At 29.9% G+C, this 24,165-nt stretch overlaps 5 protein-coding genes across 11 annotated transcripts; all 5 read left to right on the top strand.

Annotated features, from left to right (window-relative positions):
* Nucleotides 1-2,203: 2,203 nt before the first annotated feature.
* Nucleotides 2,204-4,603, top strand: LOC140665746 (cytochrome P450 9e2-like). Of its 3 annotated transcripts, none has more exons than XM_072892215.1 (2): nt 2,204-3,819; nt 3,932-4,603. In XM_072892215.1, the coding sequence occupies exons 1-2, from the start codon at nt 2,264-2,266 to the stop codon at nt 3,936-3,938; spliced, it is 1,563 nt and encodes a 520-aa protein (XP_072748316.1). In that variant the 5' UTR covers nt 2,204-2,263; the 3' UTR covers nt 3,939-4,603. The 3 variants fall into 3 exon arrangements, with proteins under 3 accessions (XP_072748316.1, XP_072748318.1, XP_072748317.1); XM_072892217.1 differs by having other exon boundaries at nt 2,204-3,832; XM_072892216.1 differs by having other exon boundaries at nt 2,204-3,844.
* An 852-nt stretch (nt 4,604-5,455) lies between these two features.
* On the top strand, nt 5,456-8,823 carry LOC140665747 (cytochrome P450 9e2-like). 2 transcript variants are annotated; one of them, XM_072892220.1, is made up of 2 exons: nt 5,456-7,185; nt 7,282-8,823. In XM_072892220.1, the coding sequence occupies exon 1, from the start codon at nt 5,629-5,631 to the stop codon at nt 7,174-7,176; it is 1,548 nt and encodes a 515-aa protein (XP_072748321.1). In that variant the 5' UTR covers nt 5,456-5,628; the 3' UTR covers nt 7,177-7,185; nt 7,282-8,823. The 2 variants fall into 2 exon arrangements, with proteins under 2 accessions (XP_072748321.1, XP_072748320.1); XM_072892219.1 differs by having other exon boundaries at nt 5,456-7,197.
* Nucleotides 8,824-9,889: 1,066 nt separating this feature from the next.
* LOC140665618 (cytochrome P450 9e2-like) lies at nt 9,890-13,706 on the top strand. 2 transcript variants are annotated; one of them, XM_072891921.1, is made up of 2 exons: nt 9,890-11,535; nt 11,632-13,706. In XM_072891921.1, the coding sequence occupies exon 1, from the start codon at nt 9,953-9,955 to the stop codon at nt 11,510-11,512; it is 1,560 nt and encodes a 519-aa protein (XP_072748022.1). In that variant the 5' UTR covers nt 9,890-9,952; the 3' UTR covers nt 11,513-11,535; nt 11,632-13,706. The 2 variants fall into 2 exon arrangements, with proteins under 2 accessions (XP_072748022.1, XP_072748023.1); XM_072891922.1 differs by having other exon boundaries at nt 9,890-11,547.
* A 267-nt stretch (nt 13,707-13,973) lies between these two features.
* Nucleotides 13,974-17,511, top strand: LOC140665620 (cytochrome P450 9e2-like). 2 transcript variants are annotated; one of them, XM_072891926.1, is made up of 2 exons: nt 13,974-15,737; nt 15,832-17,511. In XM_072891926.1, the coding sequence occupies exon 1, from the start codon at nt 14,175-14,177 to the stop codon at nt 15,723-15,725; it is 1,551 nt and encodes a 516-aa protein (XP_072748027.1). In that variant the 5' UTR covers nt 13,974-14,174; the 3' UTR covers nt 15,726-15,737; nt 15,832-17,511. The 2 variants fall into 2 exon arrangements, with proteins under 2 accessions (XP_072748027.1, XP_072748026.1); XM_072891925.1 differs by having other exon boundaries at nt 13,974-15,749.
* A 2,973-nt stretch (nt 17,512-20,484) lies between these two features.
* On the top strand, nt 20,485-22,917 carry LOC140665619 (cytochrome P450 9e2-like). 2 transcript variants are annotated; one of them, XM_072891924.1, is made up of 2 exons: nt 20,485-22,233; nt 22,328-22,917. In XM_072891924.1, exon 1 carries the CDS (start codon nt 20,674-20,676, stop codon nt 22,222-22,224), a length of 1,551 nt encoding a protein of 516 aa, XP_072748025.1. In that variant the 5' UTR covers nt 20,485-20,673; the 3' UTR covers nt 22,225-22,233; nt 22,328-22,917. The 2 variants fall into 2 exon arrangements, with proteins under 2 accessions (XP_072748025.1, XP_072748024.1); XM_072891923.1 differs by having other exon boundaries at nt 20,485-22,245.
* The last annotated feature ends 1,248 nt before the right edge of the window (nt 22,918-24,165 follow it).

The raw sequence follows: 24,165 nt of genomic DNA, 5'->3' as shown, positions 1-24,165 counted from the left end.
TAATTTATATGTGTAATTAAGAAAAACTTGTGCTTGTATACAGAGGTATTTAGTTAAAAAAAATTAATTTTTTTTAATTAATGCATTATTATCCGAACCTCTCTAGCTTTTCTTAGTCCGAAAAAATTAAATTTGCGAGTATGAAAATACTTAAAATCAAATGTTTTAATTAAAGTATTTTAATATGCACTTTGAGAATCTGTCTTAGCTTCTTTCTGCTATGTGAGTAACATATGATAAAATCAAAATCAATTACTCATTCTAATTCATATTCTTGTTGCTTTATTCTGAAATATCAAATAGCTTTTTAACTCTTACAAAATCTTTATAATTACTTCGTGAGAACGATGTTCATAATAAAGTTATACAGAAAAAATAGCGTTTGTGGAAAATAAATATAAAATAATTTTGCATTCGACTCTCGTAGACAAATATTTGCTCCAATAATGGAAACATTATTGTGATTCCTATAATTTCTTTTAAAACTGTTTTGACATTGTATATACATATTTTTTATGGAGTAAATAAATGCAACATAATATCGATTTCAAAAAATGCAAGCATATTATCACATAATCCTGTAAATAAATATTCCATCTTAATATTTTGGGAATGTTCAGTCTAAACTTAAAAACATTTGATTTTTTCCAGACACTGTCGAATGTTTAGGATTTCCAAAATAAGCCTTTAACAATAAGAAAATTGCATGGAAATCCGTAAAACGAAGATATTTGTAGATTGATGAAGGCTAAACTTTGTGGGTGCGTATGTATGTATATTTCTCTGTACATTAGAGATATAATAATATATAAATTATTTACAAATTCACAAATTTATAAATTTTTATCAGAATGATTCTTTTTAAAACGCCTGCGAATTTGTATAAGATATGGGATCGAACGTGATCCCCATTACTGAGAGTGCCTGTGGCAAATGATGAAATATCTTCGAGAATGTCAGGGCTGGTTCAATCTGAATCATCGATCGTAATTCACTCGTAATTTATAATTCGCAGATCGATATTAATAATCAATAATGTCAATCGCGCTTGCGCTAATTTGAAATGTACATCATGATTTTATTTTACAATTCGTCGAAAATTATGATTGTATATTTAAGAATATTTAGTAACAAACCTTTGCTCTTTGTCATGTTTCAGATGATATTGATCTTGATGTTGCTTAGATATTACATTATTCGGACCACTAAAGCTTCATCTTTATAGGTGAGTGATAAAACAAATATATTTGAATATTTTATTTTCGTTATCCAACGAAAATAAAAGTAGAGTCAAAAGATAAGGAAAAGGAGAAAAAATAAGTATAGGAGAAAAAGTAAGTATATACAGTTAACAAAAAAAATTAACAATCAATCACGAATGTAATCAATGATATTTTCAATCTTTTTACGATTAAAATTCTTATCTATGGCTATACAGTTAATATTAGAGTTTTATTAATAATTCTATGTTTGGCTTATTAGAATATTTTGTTTTTTAATCTATCTCTCTTTCAACTAATTATAAATTATACTATGTCTTTTCTTTTGTATAACAAGTTTAGTCACTTGAAATTTAATTTTACAAGTAACAGTATTTCATACAGAACTCATATCTTTCTCATTATGAGTATTTTCTAAAAATATCGAAAGATTTCTAGAGATATAAAAAAAGAAAAATAAAAATTTAATGTCAATAAGATTAGATAGCAACGGTTGAATTCTTTTGTGCAAAAGTGAGAATGGATTCACTAGGCTTTTATTATTTTCTTTGTATTTCCTTTTCCGGAAATAATCAATATTTAGAATAAAACATTTTTTATTGTATACTTTCGCAACTGTAATTTCTATAGATCCATTCGTATAACAAAAATATGCTCGACGTTAGGAAAGTAGCTGTCTTCAAATGTAAAAATATTTGTGATACTGAATGTAATAAAAATTAAATTATATGAGGATTAAATGGAATTATTTAAGAAATATTTTCACGTACAAAAAAATATAAATTATTATTGAAACGAGGAACAAAATTTCTTTTAACAAAAATTTTAACTTCTGAATCTGCGATGTGTTTAAATGTTGAGCGCTTTTAAAATAGACTTCACGTATCTCGCTGATACGCAATTTGTAATGATATTGAAAGAGGCCTTTTCCCTCCTCTCCTCTGCCACAATAAAGTCCGCGCTATATACATTAGCCTTTATACGTTCTATCTTTCATTCGACGGAACCATTCGTCCGTCTATCACGTTTATATTCACGTCGGGATGGCATTATTTTCTTCTTTATTTTCATCGCCCTTCGGGTTATTACTGACTACCCTGATTATTCTCGGCATCTTGAAAGTTGTGTCAGTGATACGTCAGATATATTTCTACTGGAAGGGCAAGGGTATTCCTTATCTGCCTGATTCACTAGGCTCTCTCGTAACAGGATGGAAACTATTTGTGCGCCGTTTAACTTTTGTCGACTACAGTCTTTTTATGTATAATTACTTTCCAAACGCTAAGTATTTTGGAGCAATGGATTTTGGCACACCTGCCGTGCTTCTGCGCGACCCTGAACTAATCAAGGATGTATTGGTGAAGGAATTTGAAAATTTCCACGATCATCGAAGCTTTGTGGACGAAAATATAGACCCGTTATTTTCTAAGAATATCTTCTCCTTGCGCGGAGATCGCTGGAGAGAAATGAGAAATACGCTAAGTCCTTCTTTCACCGCCAGTAAGATGAAACTCATGTTCGACTTGGTGTCAAAGTGTTCTCATGAATTCGTTAATTATCTAGTCGATCATGCGGAACTCTACGATGAGATTGAGACGAAGCAAGTCTTCAGACGATACACCACTGACGTAATTGCCACAACGGCTTTTGGCATTAGCGTAAATTCTATGAAAGATCAAACTAACGAGTTCTACATGAGAGGAATAGAGCTCAGCAAAGTTTTCGGCGGATTGCTAGTTATGTTTAAGTTTATGTTTATACGTGCATTTCCACGTTTTGCCAAGTCAATTGGTATGGAGGCATTCGCCTCATCGACTACGAGCGAATTTTTTAAGAGAATTGTTGGAGAGACTATCAGAGTTAGAGAAGAGCAAGGTATCATCAGGCCGGATATGATCCATTTATTAATGCAGGCTCGAGACAAGAATGGTGCTAACGTTCACGAAAAACTAACATTGGAGGACATTGTTTCGCAAGCTTTCATCTTTTTCTTAGCGGGTTTTGAAACATCCTCGACCTTGATGTGTTTTATCGCTCACGAGTTGGCAATTAATAGAGACATTCAAGATCGTTTGCGTGAGGAAGTGCAGCAGCATCTCACTGGAGAAGACGAGTTCTCTTACGAATCGTTGTCGAAAATGACTTACATGGACATGGTGGTTTCTGAAACACTCCGAAAATATCCACCGGTGATCTTCACAGATAGACTTTGTACTAAGAGTTACGAACTGCCGCCGGCAGAACCAGGTTACAAGAGCTTAATCGTTAAATCTGATACCGTAATGATGATACCTGTTTACGCTTTACATCGTGATCCCAAGTACTTTCCGAACCCGGATAAGTTTGATCCCGAAAGATTCAACGAAGAAAACAAAGATAATATTGTTCCGTATACTTACTTACCTTTTGGACACGGTCCTAGAAAATGTATCGGCAATCGATTTGCTCTTATGGAGACCAAGATTCTGATAGCTCATCTCTTACAAAAATTTATCTTGAAGAGAACAGCAAAAACTGTGGATCCTATGATCTACGATAAGATGGAATTCAATCCGACGCCTAAAGGTGGATTCTGGATCGGCTTGGAGAAAAGAGAAAAGTGATGAGCTTTTGTACGATATACAGTAATTATTTTCTGATAGTTAAAAAAAAAGACATTGATGTGAATTTACAATTTTTTTGAGATGTTTAATCGTATTTATTTTTTTTAGCTTTTGACAGTGATTGAAGTATATAGGAGCTACGATACATCACTATCCGAATATGAAATAAATTTAATATTAAATATTTTATACAATGTGATATTAAACTTTTGTCCGTAAAGAATGACAAGATAAAGTATTATTACGAGCAATGTGTCGTGTCTAGGCTGTTGATTCTACTCGTTTATATTAATGGTTGAAAGACTTACGTAACTCATATTTGTATTGGCAAACAGCATGATAGAGAGTTTTAATAGAGACGTTCCTTGTTCATTTTTTATAGGTGTATGAAGAAATCTTTTATCATCGTACCGATGTATTTCGCATTTTATTAGTTTCAAGATATTTTCTTATTTTTCTTCTCTTATATTAGCTTAAACCATAGCTTTTGTAATTTGCAAAATTAAACATTTTATTTGAAATTTTCTTAAAAGTATCAAACGATCTGTAATTCTTAATTTGAGAATCGATAATTTGACTCAATGTCAATGAAAGCGTTTACGTTAACGGTAACGTGTACATCATGATTTTATTTTAGTTGATAATTATGCTTGTATATTCAAGAATATTTGATAATATCTTTGATCTTTCTCATGTTTTAAACAAGATATCACTCTCGATATTACTGCGTTATTTATATGATCTATTTGATTGGTGAGTAATAAAGTATACGTATATGAATATTTTAATTTATTGTTGTTACCTAAGAAGAAAAAGAAATAGAGGAACAGAGAGAGGAAAAGAAGAAAGAAGATGCATGCCTCTCTGCATAGTACGTTTCTGAGCAAAAGAAAATTAATAATCAATTACGAATTTAATCAACGATATTCTTCTTACATGCGACAATAACTCTAAACTATGACTGATACACAGATTAATATCATAATTTAATATCACAGTTTGCTTTTTAATCTACACTTTTTCATTAATTATACTATTTTTACTTTTGTATCAAGTTTAGCTACTTAAAGTCTGAATAAATTTACGAGCAATTTAACGATAGATAAATATTAATTCAATGAAACATTATGAAACTCATATTTCTTTTATTATAAGTATTTAATAAAAATATAAGAAATAAAAATATAACGTCAATGTCATCAGCTGTAGATAGAAATGATTCTTTTGCTCAAAACTCAAAACTGATTTAATAGGCTTTTATCATTTTTTTTCTATTTTATTATTTTCTTTTCCAGTTATTGATATTTAGAATAAAACATATTTATTGTATACTTTTAAAATTGTAATTCGTATCTCACATAATCGCATAAATCCATTGTACATAAATAAACTCGACGTAACAAAAGTACCGTCTTGAAATGTAAAGACATTTACGACGTCGGACGGAACATAAATTAAATTAAATGGTGATTAAACGCAATTTTTTGAAAGCTATTTTCACATGCAAAAAATGTCACAAGTTGTTATAGGAACGAGAAACAAAACTTTCTTTTATAAAAATTCTTAACTTTAGCAACTGAATCTGTAATGATATATTTAAGTGGATTTTTGCGCGTGTTTAAAGTACGACTGACGCAATCCCGCATACTGATGCAGTAAGTTGTAATGTTATCGAGAGAGGTGTTTGCTTTTCTTCCCTCTCTACCGCGATAATATCCACGCTTTGCACATTTGCATTTATATTAGTTCTACTTTTCGTCTGACAGAGCCATTTGTTTGTTCGCCGCGTTGATCTTTACGTCGTAATGGAGTTACTTTGGTCTTTATTTTCGTCGCCCTTCGGGTTATTACTGATTACTCTGACCATCGTAGGCATCTTGAAAGTTGTCACAGTGGTGCGTCACGTATACTTTTACTGGAAGGGCAAGGGTATTCCTTATCTGCCCAATTCACTAGACTCTCTCTTAATAGATTGGAAACTATTTGCGCGCCGTGTAACTTTTGTTGATTATATTCTTTATCTGTACAATTACTTTCCGAACGTTAAGTATTTTGGAATCATGGATTTTGGCGTACCTGCTGTGTTTTTGCGCGATCCTGAATTGATCAAGGATGTAATGGTGAAGGATTTTGAAAATTTTCATGACCATCGCAAATTCGTGGACGAAAATATAGACCCGTTATTCGCTAAGAACATCTTCTCCTTGCGCGGAGATCGCTGGAGAGAAATGAGAAATACGCTAAGTCCTTCTTTCACCGCCAGCAAGATGAAATTCATGTTCGATTTGGTGTCAAAGTGTTCTCGTGAATTCGTCAATTATTTGGTCGATCATCCGGAACTCTGCGATGAGATTGAGACAAAGCAAGTCTTTAGACGGTACACCACTGACGTAATCGCAACAACGGCTTTTGGCATAAGTGTAAATTCTATGAAAGATCAAAACAACGAGTTCTACGTGAGAGGAGTAGAGTTTAACAAATCTTTCGGCGGAATATTAGCATTGTTCAAGTTCATGTTTTTGCGTACATGTCCACGTTTTGCCAAATTGATCGGTATGGAGGCATTCGTCTCATCGACTACATCTGAGTTTTTCAACAGGATTATTGGAGAAACTATCAGAGTTCGAGAGGAGCAAGGTATCATCAGGCCGGATATGATCCATTTATTAATGCAGGCTCGAGACAAGGACGATCTTACTAAAATGACATTGGAGGACATCGTTTCGCAAGCTTTCCTCTTTTTCTTAGGTGGTTTTGAAACATCCTCAACGTTGATATGTTTTATCGCTCACGAGCTGGCTCTTAATCGAGACATTCAAGATCGTCTGCGCGAGGAAGTACAGCAACACCTCAGAGAAAACGAGTTTTCTTATGAATCGTTGTCAAAAATGACTTACATGGACATGGTGATTGCCGAAACACTTCGAAAATATTCTCCAATGATTATCACCGACAGAGTTTGTACTAAAAGTTACGAACTGCCTCCGGCACAACCAGGTTACAAGAGCTTAATCGTTAAATCTGATACCGTAATGATGATACCTGTTTACGCTTTACATCGTGATCCCAAGTACTTTCCGAACCCGGATAAGTTTGATCCCGACAGATTCAGCGAAGAAAACAAAGATAATATTGTTCCGTATACTTATTTACCTTTTGGACACGGTCCTAGAAAATGTATCGGCAATCGATTTGCTCTTATGGAGACCAAGATTTTGGTAGCTCATCTCTTACAAAAATTTATCTTGAAGAGAGCAGCAAAAACTGTAGATCCTATGATGTACGATAAAATGGAATTCAATCTGACACCTAAAGGTGGATTCTATATCAGCTTGGAGAAAAGAGAAAAGTGATGAGCTTTTGTACGAAATACAGTAATTATTTTCTAATAGTTAAAAAAAAAGACATTGATGTATTTACAATTTTTTTGAGATGTTTAATTATATTTATTTTTTTAGCTTTTGAAAGTGGTTGAGGTATATAGGAGCTACGATACATCACTATCCGAATATGAAATAAATTTAATATTATATATTTTATACAATGTGATATTAAACTTTTGTCCATAAAGAATAACAAGATAAAGTATTATTATGAGCAATTTGTCGCGTAATAGGCTGTTGATTCTACTCGTTTATATTAATTGTTTAACGACTTACGTAACTCATATTTGTATTGGCAAACAGCATGATAGAGAATTATAACAGAGATGTGTAAGTAGAATATTTTATTATCGCACAGATGTATTTTGCATTTTATTAGTTTCAAGAAATTTTATTTATTTTTTTTTGTTATATTAGTTTAAATCATAACTTTTGTATTTTGTAAAATTAAACATTTTATTTAACTTTTTATTTGACATTTTTTTAAATTGATGTAATTAATAATAATTAATTATTATAATATTAATTATTATAATATTTCGTGATGTTTTTAGAAACATATTTTTTGTAAAAATATGTAATGTTTTTAAATGATATTTGTTATAATCAATATTTTCAAAGTCTAAACAAACTGAAAAATTACAATTTTAACGAAAGTTTGTAAAAAGAAATATCTTGGATATAAACAAAACGTTTGATAGATTATTAAACGTTCAAATATTATTATTAGATAGATCAGTTGAATCATCATCAGGAATTATATGGTATATGTATATATAAAAATAATACAAAGAATGGTATAAAGTATGAATTTCTCATTACATCTAATTAAACACATCTAAAAATGCTACATAAGAAAATCTTAAACGTATACGGACATTTGCTATTAGAAATTTATTGTTAATTGTGAGAAATATCTTATAAATTATATTAATAATGATAAAAATAATAATAATAATAAAGTTTTGCTAAAAGTTTTCAAGATATTATGAAAACATATTTTCATATTGTTGCATTATCATTGTGCGCGCGCGTAAGAAAGATAAGATAATAAAAATAAACTAAAAATATAAGTATATATTGCAACAATATTCAAACTTAGAAACCGATCGTAGAAATGCAATTTATTTTTTGAGAGGCATATACAAAGAAAAAGACGAAAGTAAACATGCTTTCACTGTATAATATAAAGACCGACGATCGATATTATCATCAACTATCTCAAAAATTAGTTTTTTTTGAAAATATATGCGCATTCGTATAAGGTAGGATCGAACCAGACCATGATACTATTGTAAATGACGATATATCTCCAAATAATGTCAGAATGTCAAGTGCTAATTTAATCGAAACTGATTACAATTATAGTCCAGTATTCATTCAATACACTAATTGACTTTGAGCAACCAGTTCATAATTTTAATAATGTTATATCTTTGTCAAAGTTATTCACGCAAAGTATCAAACGATCTGCAATTCTTAATTCGAGAATCGATAATTTTACAATGTCAATCAAAGCGTTTACGTTAACTGTAACATGTACACCATGATTTTAATTTAGTTGATAATTATGGTTGTATATTCAAGAATATTTGATAATAAACCTTTGCTCTTTGTCATGTGTTTCAGATTTAATATCAATTTCGATATTATTGCGTTGTTTGTTTGATCTTCTTTATTGATGAATAATAAAACATATTTATATGAATATTTTAATTTATTTTTGTCACCCAAATAGGAAAAGAAATAGAGGAACAGAGAGAGGAAAAGAAGAAAGAAGATGCATGCCTCTCTACATAGTAAGTTTCTGAGCAAAAGAAAATTAATAATCAATCACGAATTTAATCAACGATATTCTTCTTATTTACGACTAAAATTCTAATCTATGATTGATACACATATTAATATTAAAATTTCGTTAATATCAGAATTTTTATTTTAATCTACATTTTTTTCATTAATTGTACCATTTCTATTTTTTGCATCAAGTTTAGCTACTTAAAGTCTGAATAAATTTACGAGCAATATAACGATAGATAAATATTAATTTAATGAAACATTATGAAACTCATACTTCTTTTGTCATAAGTATTTAATAAAAATATAAGAAATAAAAATGTAACGTTAATGTCATCAGCTGTAGATAGAAATGATTCTTTTGCTCAAAACTCAAAACTGATTCAATAGGCTTTTATCATTTTTTTGCCATTTTATCATTTGCTTTTCTAGGTATTGATATTTAAAATAAAACTTATTTTATATATATTGTATACTTTTAGAATTGTAATTCGTATCTCACATAATTGCATAAATCTATTGTACATAAATAAACTCGACGTAACAAAAGTACCGCCTTTAAATGTAAAGACACATTTACGACGTCGAACAAAACATAAATTAAGTTAAATGGTGATTAAACGCAATTTTTTGAAAGCTATTTTCACATACAAAAAATATCACAAGTTGTTATAGAAACGAGAATCAAAACTTTCTTATATTAAAAATTCTTAACTTTGTCATTTGAATCTGCAATGATATATTTAAGTGGATTTTTGCGCGTGTTTTAAATACGACTGACGTAATCTCGCACACTGATACAACAAGTAAGATATACATTGAGTGAGGCGTCTCCTCTTCTCTTCTCTACCGTGATAAAATCCATGCTTATATACATTCACATTTATACGTTCTACGCCTCGTCCGACGAAGTCATTCGATCGTTTGCCGCGTTTATCTTCACGTCGCGATGGAATTATTTTCGTCCTTATTTTCATCGACCTTCGGGTTATTACTGATTACTCTGACCATCGTGGGCATCTTGAAAGTTGTCACAGTGGTGCATTACATAAATTTTTACTGGAAGAGCAAGGGTATTCCTTATCTGCCCAATTCACTAGAGTTTTTCGTAATAGGTTGGAAAATATTTCTGCGCCGTTTGACTTTGGCCGACTATTTTTTTTATTTGTACAATTACTTTCCGGACGCTAAGTATTTTGGAATGATGGATTTTGGCATACCTGCTGTGTTTTTGCGCGATCCTGAACTGATAAAAAATGTAATGGTGAAGGATTTTGAAAATTTTCATGATCATCGCAAATTTGTGGACGAAAGTATAGACCCGTTATTTACTAAGAACGTCTTCTCCTTGCGCGGAGATCGCTGGAAAGAAATGAGAAATACGCTAAGTCCTTCTTTCACCGCCAGCAAGATGAAATTCATGTTCGATTTGGTGTCAAAGTGTTCTCGTGAATTCGTCAATTATCTGGTCGATCATCCGGAATTGTGCGATGAGATTGAGACGAAGTCAGTCTTTAGAAGTTACACCACTGACGTAATCGCCACAACGGCTTTTGGCATAAGCGTAAATTCTATGAAAGATCCAACTAATGAGTTCTACATGAGAGGAATAGAGACCAGCAAAGCTTTCGGCGGGTTGCTAGTTATGTTTAAGTTTATGTTTATACGTGCATTTCCACGTTTTGCCAAGTCGATTGGCATTAAGGTATTTGTCTCATCGACTACGACCGAATTTTTTAAGAAGATTGTTGGAGAGACTATTAGACTTAGAGAAGAGCAAGGTATTATCAGGCCGGATATGATTCATTTATTAATGCAGGCTCGAGACAAGAATTATCCTAACGTTCACGAAAAACTAACATTGGACGACATTGTTTCGCAAGCTTTCGTTTTTTTCTTAGCCGGTTTTGAAACATCCTCGATCCTGATGTGTTTTATCGCTCACGAGTTGGCAGTTAATCAAAACATTCAAGATCGTCTGCGCGAGGAAGTGCAGCAGCATCTTATTGAAGAAAACGATTTCTCTTACGAATCGTTGTCGAAAATGACTTATATGGACATGGTGGTTTCTGAAACACTCCGAAAATATCCACCATCGGTCGTCACAGATAGACTTTGTACTAAGAGTTACGAACTGCCGCCGGCAGAACCAGGTTACAAGAGCTTAATCGTTAAATCTGATACCGTAATGATGATACCTGTTTACGCTTTACATCGTGATCCCAAGTACTTTCCGAACCCGGATAAGTTTGATCCCGAAAGATTCAGCGAAGAAAACAAAAATAATATTGTTCCGTATACTTATTTACCTTTTGGACACGGTCCTAGAAAATGTATCGGCAATCGATTTGCTCTTATGGAGACCAAGATTCTGATAGCTCATCTCTTACAAAAATTTATCTTGAAGAGAACAGCAAAAACTGTGGATCCTATGATCTACGATAAGATGGAATTGAATTTGACACCTAAAGGTGGATTCTGGATCGGCTTGGAGAAAAGAGAAAAGTGATAATTTGAATTTGGTGTAATTTGGTATGAAATACAGTAATTATTTTCTGATAGTTAAAAAAAAGACATTGATGTACATTTATAATTTTTTTGAGATGTTTAATCATATTTATTTTTTAGCTTTTGAAAGTGGTTGAAGTATATAGGAGCTACGATACACCACTATTCGAATATAAAATAAATTTAATATTAAATATTTTATACAATGTTATATTAAACTTTTGTTCATAAAGAATGACAAGATAAGTATTGTTACAGTCAATGTGTTGTGTTTAAGCTGTTGATTCTACTTGTTTATATCAATGGTTTAACGAACTACGTAATTCATAATTGTGTCGGCAAATAAGCATGATAGAGAGTTTAAATAGAGATGTTCCTTGTTCATTTTTTATAAGTGTATGGAGAAATCTTTTATCATCGTACCGATGTATTTCGCATTTTATTAGTTTCAAGATATTTTCTTATTTTTCTTCTCTTATTTTAGCTTAAATCATAGCTTTTGTAATTTGTAAAATTAAACATTCTATTTAACATTTTATTTGGTATTTTTTTAAATTTGATGTAATTAATAGCGTTCCTGATGCTTTTAGAAACATATTTTTTGTAAAAAGTTCTAATGTTTTTAAATCATATTTGTTATAATCAATATTTTCAAAGTCTAAACAAATCGAAAAATCATTATTTTAACGAAAATTTATAAAAAGAAATATTTTGGATTTAAGCAAAACGTGCGATAGTTTTTTAAACGTTCAAATATTATTATTAGACAGATCAGTTGAATCATCATCAGGAATTATATGGAATATGTATATATAAAAATAATACAAAGAATGGTATAAAGTATGAATTTCTCATTACATCTAATTAAACACATCTAAAAATGCTACATAAGAAAATCTTAAACGTATACGGACATTTGCTATTAGAAATTTATTGTTAATTGTGAGAAATATCTTATAAATTATATTAATAATAATAATAATAATAATAAAGTTTTGCTAAAAGTTTTAAATATATTATAAAAACATATTTTCATATTGTTGCATTATCATTGTGCGCGCGCGTAAGAAAGATAAGATAATAAAAATTTTTTTCACTGTATAGTATAAAGACGATCGAAATTATCATCAACTATCTCAAAAATTAGTTTTTTTTGAAAATATATGCGCATTCGTATAAGGTAGGATCGAACCAGACCATGATACTATTGTAAATAACGATATATCTCCAAATAATGTCAGAATGTCAAGTGCTAATTTAATCGAAACTGATTACAATTATAGTCCAGTATTCACTCAATACACTAATTGACTTTGAGCAACCAGTTCATAATTTTAATAATGTTATATCTTTGTCAAAGTTATTCACGCAAAGTATCAAACGATCTGCAATTCTTAATTCGAGAATCGATAATTTTACTCAATGTCAATCAAAGCGTTTACGTTAACTGTAACATGTACACCATGATTTTATTTTAGTTGATAATTATGGTTGTATATTAAAGAATATTTGATAATATCTTTGATAATTGTCACGTTTTAAACAAGATATTATTCTCGACATTATTGCGTTATTCATATGATCTATTTGATTTGTGAGTAATAAAGTATACGTATATGAATATTTTAATTTATTGTTGTCACCCAAGGAGAAAAAGAAATAGAGCGACAGAGAGAGGAAAAGAAGAAAAAAGGTGCATGCCTCTCTGCATAGTACGTTTCTGAGCAAAAGAAAATTAATAATCAATCACGAATTTAAGTCAATACTCTTCTTACCTACGACTAAAGCTCTAATCTATGATTGATACACAGATTAATATCAGAATCTTGTTAATATCAAAGTTTGTTTTTTAATCTACATTTTTTTCATTAATTGTACCATTTCTATTTTTTGCATCAAGTTTAGCTACTTAAAGTCTGAATAATTTTACGAGCAATATAACGGTACATAAACATTAATTCAATAAAACATTATGAAACTCATACTTCTTCTGTCATAAGTATTTAATAAAAATATCAAAAATAAAAATGTAACGTCAATGTCATCAGCTGTAGGTAGAAACGATTGAAGGTGACTTTGTGTGCAAAAATCAAAACTTATTACGATAAACGATAGGCTTTTATCATTCTCTTTGTCATTTTATCATTCTCTTGTCCAAATATCGATATTTACAATAAAATATATTTTATTACATACTTTTGCACTTGTAATTTGTATTTCACATAACTGCATCCATTTGTACATCAATAAACTGGACATAACAAAAATAGCTCTCTTGAAATGTAAAAGCACTTATCACGCCGAATGAAACATAAATTGAGTTAAATAATGGCGTTTAAATGCAATAATTTGAAAGCTATTTTCACATATAATAAATACACAAATTGTTATTGAAACAAGAAACAAAACATTCTTTTATTAAAAATACTTAACTTTGACATCTGAATCTGCAATGATATATTTAAGTGGATTTTTGCGCGTGTTTAAAATAAGACTGACGTAATCCCACACACTGATACAACAAGTAAGATATCATTGAGTGAGGCGTCTCCTCTTCTCTTCTCTGTGATAAAATCCATGCTTATATACATTCACATTTATACGTTCTACGCCTCGTCCGACGAAGTCATTCGATCGTTTGCCGCGTTTATCTTCACGTCGCGATGGAATTATTTTCGTCTTTATTTTCATCGACCTTCGGGTTATTACTGATTACTCTGATCATCGTGGGCATCTTTAAAGTTGTCACAGTGGTGCGTTACATAAACTTTTACTGGAAAAATAAAGGTATTCCTTATCTGCCCAATTCGCTAGAGTTTCTCGTAATAGGTTGCAAACTATTTCTGCGCCGCCTGACTTTTACCGACTATTTCCTTTATTTGTACAATTACTTTCCGGACGCTAAATATTATGGAATGATGGATGGAACCACACCTTGCGTGTTTCTACGCGATCCTGAACTGCTCAAAGATATAATGATAAAAGATTTTGAAAATTTTCATGATCATCGCAAATTTGTGGACGAAAGTATAGACCCGTTATTTACTAAGAACGTCTTCTCCTTGCGCGGAGATCGCTGGAGAGAAATGAGAAATACGTTAACTCCTTCTTTCACCGCCAGCAAGATGAAATTCATGTTCGATTTGGTGTCAAAGTGTTCTCATGAATTTGTCAATTATCTAGTCGATCATCCGGAACTCTACAATGAGATTGAGACGAAGCAAATCTTTAGACGGTATACCACTGATGTAATTGCCACAACGGCTTTTGGCATAAGCGTAAATTCTATGAAACATCCAACTAATGAGTTCTACATGAAGGGAATAGAGGTCAGTAAAAGTTTAAGTGGATCTTTTCTAACTATGTTCAAGTTTATTATTATACGTGCATATCCACGTTTTGCCAAGTTGATCGGTATGGAGGCATTTATCACATCGACTATGTCCGAGTTTTTTAAGAGGATTATTGGAGAAACTATGAGAGTTCGAGAGGAGCAAGGTATCATCAGGCCGGATATGATTCATTTATTAATGCAAGCTCGGGACAAGAACATTTCTAACGAAATGATATTGGAGGACATGGTTGCGCAAGCTTTTGGCTTTTTCTTAGCCGGTTTTGAAACATCCTCGATCCTGATGTGTTTTGTCGCTCACGAGTTGGCACTTAATCGAGACATTCAAGATCGTTTGCGTGAGGAAGTGCAGCAACATCTCACTGGAGAAAATGAGTTATCTTACGAATCGTTGTCGAAAATGACTTATATGGACATGGTGGTTTCCGAAACACTTCGAAAATATCCACCGACGATCTTTATGGACAGACTTTGTACTAAGAGTTATGAACTTCCTCCGTCACAACCGGGTTACAAAAGCGTAAGAATAGAATCTGATACCGTAATAATGATACCTGTCTTTGCCTTACATCGTGATCCCAAGTACTTTCCAAATCCTGATAAGTTTGATCCGGAAAGATTTAGCGAAGAAAACAAAACTAATATTGTTCCGTATACTTATTTACCTTTTGGACACGGACCTAGAAAATGTATCGGTAATCGATTTGTTCTCATGGAAACCAAAATTCTGGTGGCTCATCTCTTACAAAAATTTATCTTGAAAAGAACATCAAAAACTGTTGATCCTATGGTATTCGATAAAAGGGATTTCAATCCAACACCTAAAGGTGGATTCTGGATCGGCTTGGAGAAAAGAGAATAGTGATAAGTTGGTGTACGAAATACAGTAATTATTTTCTGATAGTTAAAAAAGACATTAATGCATTTATAACTCTTTTGAGATGTTTAATTGTATATATTTTTTTTAGTTTTTGAAGATGGTTGAAGTATAGGAACTACGATACATCACCATTCGAATATGAAATAAATTTATTATTATATAATTTATATAATGTAATATTAATCTTTTGTCCGTAAAGAATGACAAAATATAATACTATGATGGGTAATATGTCATGTATGCTCTTGATTCGTTTAATGGTCTTTAACGACTTATATAACTCGTGTTTGTGTTTTTAAATAGCATAATAGAGAGTTTTAATAGAGATGTTTCTTGTTTGTTTTTTATAAACATAAGAAATTTTTTAGACGTTTAAGATAGATTTTAGATTATAGATTTAGAGATCTTTTTGATATTTTCTAAAATTGATGTGATACGAAATAAATGTAACTAAAAGCTTTCGTGATATTTTTAGAAACATACTTTTTGTAAAAATATGTAATGTTTTTAAATGATATTTTTTATGATTAAAATTTTTACAGTCTAACGAAATCGAAAAATCAATTTTTTGACGAAATTTTATAAAGAAAAAATCTAGGATATAACCAAAATGTTTGATATTTAAACAAGTTTAAACAAGTCAAAGATTATTATTAGACGGACTCATCTTCAGGAATTATGGTATATGCATAAAAATATTATATGAAGGACAAATCTTTCACTATATTTAATTGAATATATCTAATAAAAAAAACTAAGTAAGGTAATCTTAGATATATACGGACGTATGCAATTAAAAGTTATTGTTGGTTGCGAAAAATACCTTATTTATAATTAGAAATTATATCAATTATTGCTTGCATTAATTTTTTTATTCTATCTTTTAATCCAGACAATAATATTAAAAAGTATTAATATAAATTTTTAATAGATTACAAAAATTTATTATAATTTAGTTGCAATATTATTGTGTGCGTGAGTATGATAAGATAATAAAAATAAAATATAAACCAAAAGTATAAGTATATATGTTGCAAGAATATTTAAACTTATATAAACCAGTTGTATAAATGCAATTTATTTTTTGATATACATATGTTTTATATGTATATTTTACTTTCTACTTTCAATTTTTTTATTATTTTTATTACTTATAAACACGTTGATGTACTTTGATGATGTTTTCTCTTTGTTACCAATTTTGTTTACTTGTTGAAAAAATGTTTACATTAAAATTTCAAATTTTAATTTATATAATTTTATATTTATTGTTTTGAGGAATCAGCTTTAAACACTAATTAATGTTCAAGTTTGTCTAAATAATATTTAATATAATATTTAACCTTTAATTTTTTAAAATAATTTATGACATTTTTCTAACATTTTTTATTGTATATTATTAAAAATTTGTCATTTTGTATTCTAAAGATTTTATATATAGACTTTAAATAATCTATAAAATACACGATAAAATGCAGGACAGAATTTTATTTATAATAATTCTTGTCATGTATAAGATAAACGGTAGGAATTACGTATCACTACAATAAGATAATTTCAACTAATTCTAACTAACAATAATAACTGCCTTAAACATTTTTACGGAACGTTATTTGGAAGCTAGTTTTGGTTAAATGTAATGTGTTCTAAATGCGGCATGTGTTTAAATAAACTGCCAAGAGTATTTTATATTATATTTTATTTATAATATAATTTTTTATAACTCTACGTGAAATAACTTTTGGCATAAAATATAAAAAATCTAACATTATTATGTTAATATTATATGTTAATGTTAAATTTAATAATTTAATTTTATTTTTTAAATTTAAAATATAATTCTGTATAAAATTTTGATAGTATAAAAAATATGTTGATAATTTACTTGATATAAAAGTGCATCAAAAATTTTAAGTTTATTTGTTATTACCTCTTATGTTTTTAAAGTTGTAAATTATATATTTAAGTTATTAAAAAAAATAATGTTTTGTTAATATACACTAATAATCCTGACAGATGTAGACGCTGCATTGATCGCTTTTGTTATATTTAATTTAAATATACCAGATGCGGTATAAATAGAATATTCCATAGTATTTTTTTCGATTAGCATGTCCATCAACTCGATTGTGTTCCGACAACTAGCAAGCCACTATATCTAAGTAATGTATAGCCTTGTATATTATTGAGCTCTGGCATTTTGGAATACATTATTACGATCATATCCATGATAGACAGAAACATTCGCAGCAAATATGTATTGATCCACACTGCAATAAGATGTTAATTCCACTATTATATTGTTAAAAATGTAGATACAAAGAACCATTAATGGATGATGAAACATAATCTCATAAGTATCAAGCATATGATGGTTAATATTCTCACACGGATCGTGAACGTCCAGAAAAAATAATTCGTCTACTCTTTTACTTTTGTTTTGCAACAAATCATTAATGTAGCCATTCATATTTGTAAGGAAAATTAAATTACTCTGTCTGACAATGCATTTTCCGCTAAACGATTATTGGATTAAAAGATAGCATAAAAAGAATGAATGCAGGCAATATTATCGCACATCTGGTAAGGAATGATATAGCTTTTATTGTTATCTTTACTGAAATTTTTTAAGTATCTATCGTACAACATAGTACTGTTCTCGTTTTTCTTGATGTTTATGACAAGCTGATATCGTACTTTTGAATATTTTCTTTATCATTACTGATGGAACTGGCTGAAGCGAAGTACTGAAGTTAAAGAGATGAATGAAAGCATGCAACACCTAAACGTGAGACTTTTTTTTACATATCGTCAATTATTTGACGCTATAAATTTATTTGAAAAAAAATGTTCTTGGTTTTTTTACAGTAGATTTACGGAAGGTCTGACATACGGCTCTAATAATATATAAAACTAAAAAAATAAGACGAGTGATATAGTATAATTGCAAAGATTTAACGATGCTTTAATCACAACAAAGAACGAATCATTCATGTCAAACTCGCAAAATGCATTTTCGAAAAAAAAAATGTCAATAAGCGGATTATGATAATTCCAATTTTCGAACGTTTGTTTATTTATAGGAATGTACCGGATAGAAAATTTGCCGGATAACCGGATACCGGATATCCGGCAAAAAAACTAAAAAAAAATTAACTGTATTTTGCAATAAATAAAACAAAAGATATAATTAAAATTATTTGTATGTACATTTTTCTATTGCACATAATTGACTTGATTTATATTGATAATATTGATAAATCATTTAATTTAATTATTTAAAACAAATATGGTAAGCATAGATGCCAGAATGTAAACTCTATATTTAGATTAATTCTAGATTTTGTAGAAAATGGTTAAATAGACCAGATAGGCCGGATATCGAATAATTGCCGGATATCCGGCACATTCCTAGTTATTTGTATAAGCCGAACACGATCATGTAATTAAGGCTGCTTGTTGCAAATGACGAATTATATCCGCAGTGTTAATTTAGGTATTAATTCAATTTAAACCAATCGTAATTATATTTCGGCATTTATTTAATGCGCTAATCAATTTTAAGCAACCATTTCGTAATTTACATAATTTAACTTTGTTAAAATTATTCACAAAATATTAAATAATCTATAATTTATAATTTATGGTAATTCCATAATTTTAAGTGACCTCAATTAAAATGTTTGCGCTAATTGCGACATGTACATCATGATTGAATTTTAATCGAAAGTTATGATTGATTATAATAAATATTCAAGAATATTTAATAATAAATGCGTTGTTAAATATTATGTTTTAGATGGAGTATTAATTTCAATGTTACTGCTCTATTCATATGATCTTCATCTTTATTGGCGAGTAATAAAGCATACATTAATATATTTGAATATATTTTAATTTATTTTCATCATTCAAGAAAAAAAAAAGAAAAAGGGTATGTGTATGTACGCATGCATCTCAGCAAAGTGCGTGTTAGCAAAAGAAGTAAACAATTAATTATGAATTTAATCAACGACAGTCTTAATCTTCTCATCTACAATTAAAAATCTTATCTAATGATGCACAGATTATCGTTGATTATCAAAGTATCGTTGATAATTTTATGTTTGTCTTCTTAGAATACTTTATTTTTTAATCTACCTTTTTCAATTAATTATACCATGTTTATTCTTTTGTAGTAAGCTTAGTTATTTAAAATTGGAACAATTTTACGGGCAAAGTAACGGTATTATAAACATATTAATTTAATGAAACATTATAAAGTTCATATCTCTTTTGTCACAAGTATTTTCTAATGGTAGATAAAAATTTAATCATAAACTGTAGATATCAACGATTGAATGTTTTTTTGCGCAAAAGATAAAGTGGATTCAATAGGCTTTTATAATTTGTTTTATGTTCTTTTTCTCTGAAATAATCGATATTTAGAATGAAACAGATTTTATTACATAATTTTGCAATTTTAATCTGTTCTTCACAATTGTAATTAATAAATCCATTATAACAAACAAGTATATTCAGCACCACAAAAGTAACTGTCTTCAAATGTAAATATATTTACGACGCCGAATGTAACATAAATTAAGTTAAATGATAATTAAACGCAATACTTTGGAGGATATTTTTACATGAAAAGAATATTATAAGTTGTTATTGGAATAAAAACAAAACTTTCTTTTAATAAAAATTTAATACTGCCATCTAAATTTGCAATGATATGTTTAAATGGATTTATTGCGTGTTTGAAATATGACTGACTCGTAATCGCGCGCAGTCACTGATTCGACAATTTGTTATGATACTGAGAGGTGGTTTCTCCTCTCTCCGCTTCTACGATAAGATCCACACTTGTACTCGCTGGCATTGATACGTTCTACGTCTCGTCTGACGGATTTAATCGTCCAAACGCCACGTTTATTCCCACGTCGCAATGGAATTATTTTCGTCCTTCTTTTCGTCGCCCTTCGGGTTATTACTGACTACTCTGATCGTCCTCGTCATCTTAAAAGTTGTCACAGTGGTGCGTCAGTTATACTTTTATTGGAAGCGTAAGGGTGTTCCTTATCTACCCGATTCATTAGAATCTTTCGTAACAGGATGGAAAATATTTTTTCGCCGTATGAGTTTTACCGACTATTGCCTTTATTTGTACAATTATTTTCCGGACGCAAAGTATTTTGGAATGATGGACTTGGCCACACCTGCTGTGCTTCTACGGGATCCTGAACTGATCAGAGATGTATTGGTAAAGGATTTTGAAAATTTTCATGATCATCCGAGCTTTGTGGATGAAAAGCTAGATCCGCTATTCGGTAAGAACCTTTTTTCCTTGCATGGAAATCGCTGGCGAGAAATGAGAATCACGCTAAGTCCATCTTTTACCGTCAGCAAGATGAAAGTCATGTTTGATTTGGTATCAAAGTGTTCTCGTGAATTCGTCAATTACTTGTTTGATCATCCGGAATTCAGTGATGCAATTGACACGAAGCAAGTCTTCAGACGGTACACCACTGATGTAATCGCCACAACGGCTTTTGGCATAAGCGTAAATTCTATGAAAGATCAAAACAACGAGTTCTATCTGAGAGGAATAGAGAGCAGCAAAGCTTTCAACGGAATTGTAGCTATGTTGAAATTCATATTAATACGTGCATGTCCGCGTTTTGCCAAGTTGATCGGTATGGAGGCATTCGTCTCACCGACTACGTCCGAATTTTTCAAGAAAATTGTTGGAGAGACTATTAAAATACGAGAGGAGCAAGGTATTATCAGGCCAGATATGATCCACTTATTAATGCAAGCTCGTGAGAAGAACAGTTCTAACAAAATGACATTGGAGGACATCGTTTCGCAAGCTTTCATCTTCTTCTTCGCCGGTTTTGAAACATCCTCGACCTTGATGTGTTTTGTCGCTCACGAGTTGGCACTTAATCAAAACATTCAAGATCGTTTGCGTGAGGAAGTGCAGCAACATCTCACTGAAGAAAACGAGTTCTCTTACGAATCATTATCAAAGATGATTTATATGGACATGGTGATTTCCGAGACACTCCGAAAATATCCACCAGTGACCTTGACCGATAGACTTTGCACTAAAAGTTATGAACTACCTCCGTCGCAGTCAGGATACAAGAGCGTAATCGTCGAACCTGGCAACGTAATTTGGTTTCCCGTTTACGCTTTACATCGTGATCCTAAGTACTTTCCGAATCCGGATAAGTTTGATCCCGAAAGATTCAGCAAAGAAAACAAAGATAATATTGTCCCGTATACTTACTTACCTTTTGGACATGGGCCTAGAAAATGCATCGGCGATCGATTTGCTCTCATGGAGACCAAGATTCTGTTAGCTCATCTCTTACAAAAATTTATCTTGAAGAGAACAGCAAAAACTGTGGATCCTATGATATACGATAAAATGGAATTCAATCCGACACCTAAAGGTGGATTCTGGATCGCTTTGGAGAAAAGAGAAAAGTGATGAGCTTTTGTACGAAATACAGTAATTATTTTCTGATAGTTAAAAAAAGATATTGATGCATTTACAACTCTTTTGAGATGTTTAATTGTATTTATTTTTTTAGCTTTTGAAGGTGGTTGAAATATAGAAAGTACGATACATCACCATCCGCATATTAAATAAATTTATTATTATAGATTTTATATAATGTGATATTAAACTTTTGTGCGCATAAAGAATGACAAAATAGAATACTATGATGAGCAATATGTCATGTATGCTCTTGATTCGTTTAATGGTCTTTAACGACTTATATAACTCATGTTTGTGTTTTCAAGTAGCATAATAGAGAGTTTTAATAGAGATGTTTCTTGTTTGTTTTTTATAGACATAAGAAATCTTTTACTATTATACGTATATATTTAGTATTTTATTAGTGTTAAGACATTTTCTTTTTTCTTCTCTTATAATAGCTCTTATATTTTTATATATTATTATATATTTTTTATATTCGCTCAGATAATGTCTTTGTTGTAATTTGTAAAATTCAACATTCTACTTTTGGCATTTTTTGAAATTGATATGATAATACAATTAATAGTTTTCGCGATGCTTTTAACCGCTTAGAAACATACTGTTTTGTAAAAATATGTAATATTTTTAAATGATATTTGTTATGATCAAAATTTTAAAAGCCTAACCGAATTGAGAAGTCATTATTTTTGACGAAAGTTTGTAAAAAAAATTTAGGATATGAGTGAAACGTTTGTTACTTCTTTAAACGTCATTATGATTACTATTAAACAGACTAGTTGAATTATCATCAAGAATTAAATTGTGTATGTATATATATATATAAATATATGTATATATATATATATATATGTATATATATATATATATATATATATATATAAATATATTAAATTATATCAAAATTAGTTAAATAAAAAAATAATTGAATTACAATGTTGCAATACATGTATGTGTATAAAAAATTTTGTAAAAATATTTATTAATAAACTTTATAAAAAATAAAATAAATATAAGTGTTGAATACCGTGAGCGGTACAAGTGATAACTTTATTTATCTCCTGGTCAGCCATTAAATAAGTAAAATAAAACTTATGTTTCTTTATCAAACCGTTCGTCGATCTAGAAAGCAATAAAACACATACATAGTGTGATCTATGATACCTTAATATGACATATTCAATGCTTGTACAGCCTTCATAAAAAAATTAGCCGAAACTCAAAATAAAAAAAAAGATAAAATTCAGCCAAGTGTAGCTTTGTTAATAACGGACAAAAATTAAATTTAAAAAATAATCTTAAAGCTTGAAATCTCTACTTTTGAAAGCTTATTATTATTTTTATGTTTCTGTGAGTTTGGTTGGGTTTCTTACATGAAAAAGACTACAAGCTAGATAAAATGCGAATTTTCTTTTCAATTTGTAGGCCTGTAACATGTCTAAAAAAAATTTACAAAAATTTTAAACTTTCCAGTGTAAAAGTTCAAAATTTTCCCTACAAAATTGTTCTCAAACATTTGTCTACGATTTTTTGTTACAGAGTTATTGCTCATTAAATAAAAAATGAGCATTTGGACTTCTTTTTTCAAATTAAATTTAGATTTCAATTTGTTTATTTTTAGCAAAGCTACAGTTGGCTAAATTTTGTCTATTTTTTTTTTAATTAAGTGTTCTAATTTTTGTGAAAAGTATATTTAAAACTTATAATGTAATAATTTAATATTTGTTTCAAAAACATTTAAAAAATATTGAATTATCTAAACTTGCACGAAACGTTTAAAATATATGAAATAGTTATTCTCTTGATTTGAGAATTAATTTTCCTGTAATTATTAAAAAAAAAATAATTTTTTGTTATTTATTACGTCAAATGTAAATTTCTGCCACAGGTACATATGTATTATTTATTATTTATTGTTTAATAGATATC

The sequence above is a fragment of the Anoplolepis gracilipes genome, chromosome 5, assembly GCF_047496725.1.
Source record: "Anoplolepis gracilipes chromosome 5, ASM4749672v1, whole genome shotgun sequence".
Classification (NCBI taxonomy): domain Eukaryota; kingdom Metazoa; phylum Arthropoda; class Insecta; order Hymenoptera; family Formicidae; genus Anoplolepis; species Anoplolepis gracilipes.
The sequence above is the reverse complement of the archived record's forward strand: the minus strand, read 5'-3'. Positions and strand labels throughout refer to the sequence as shown.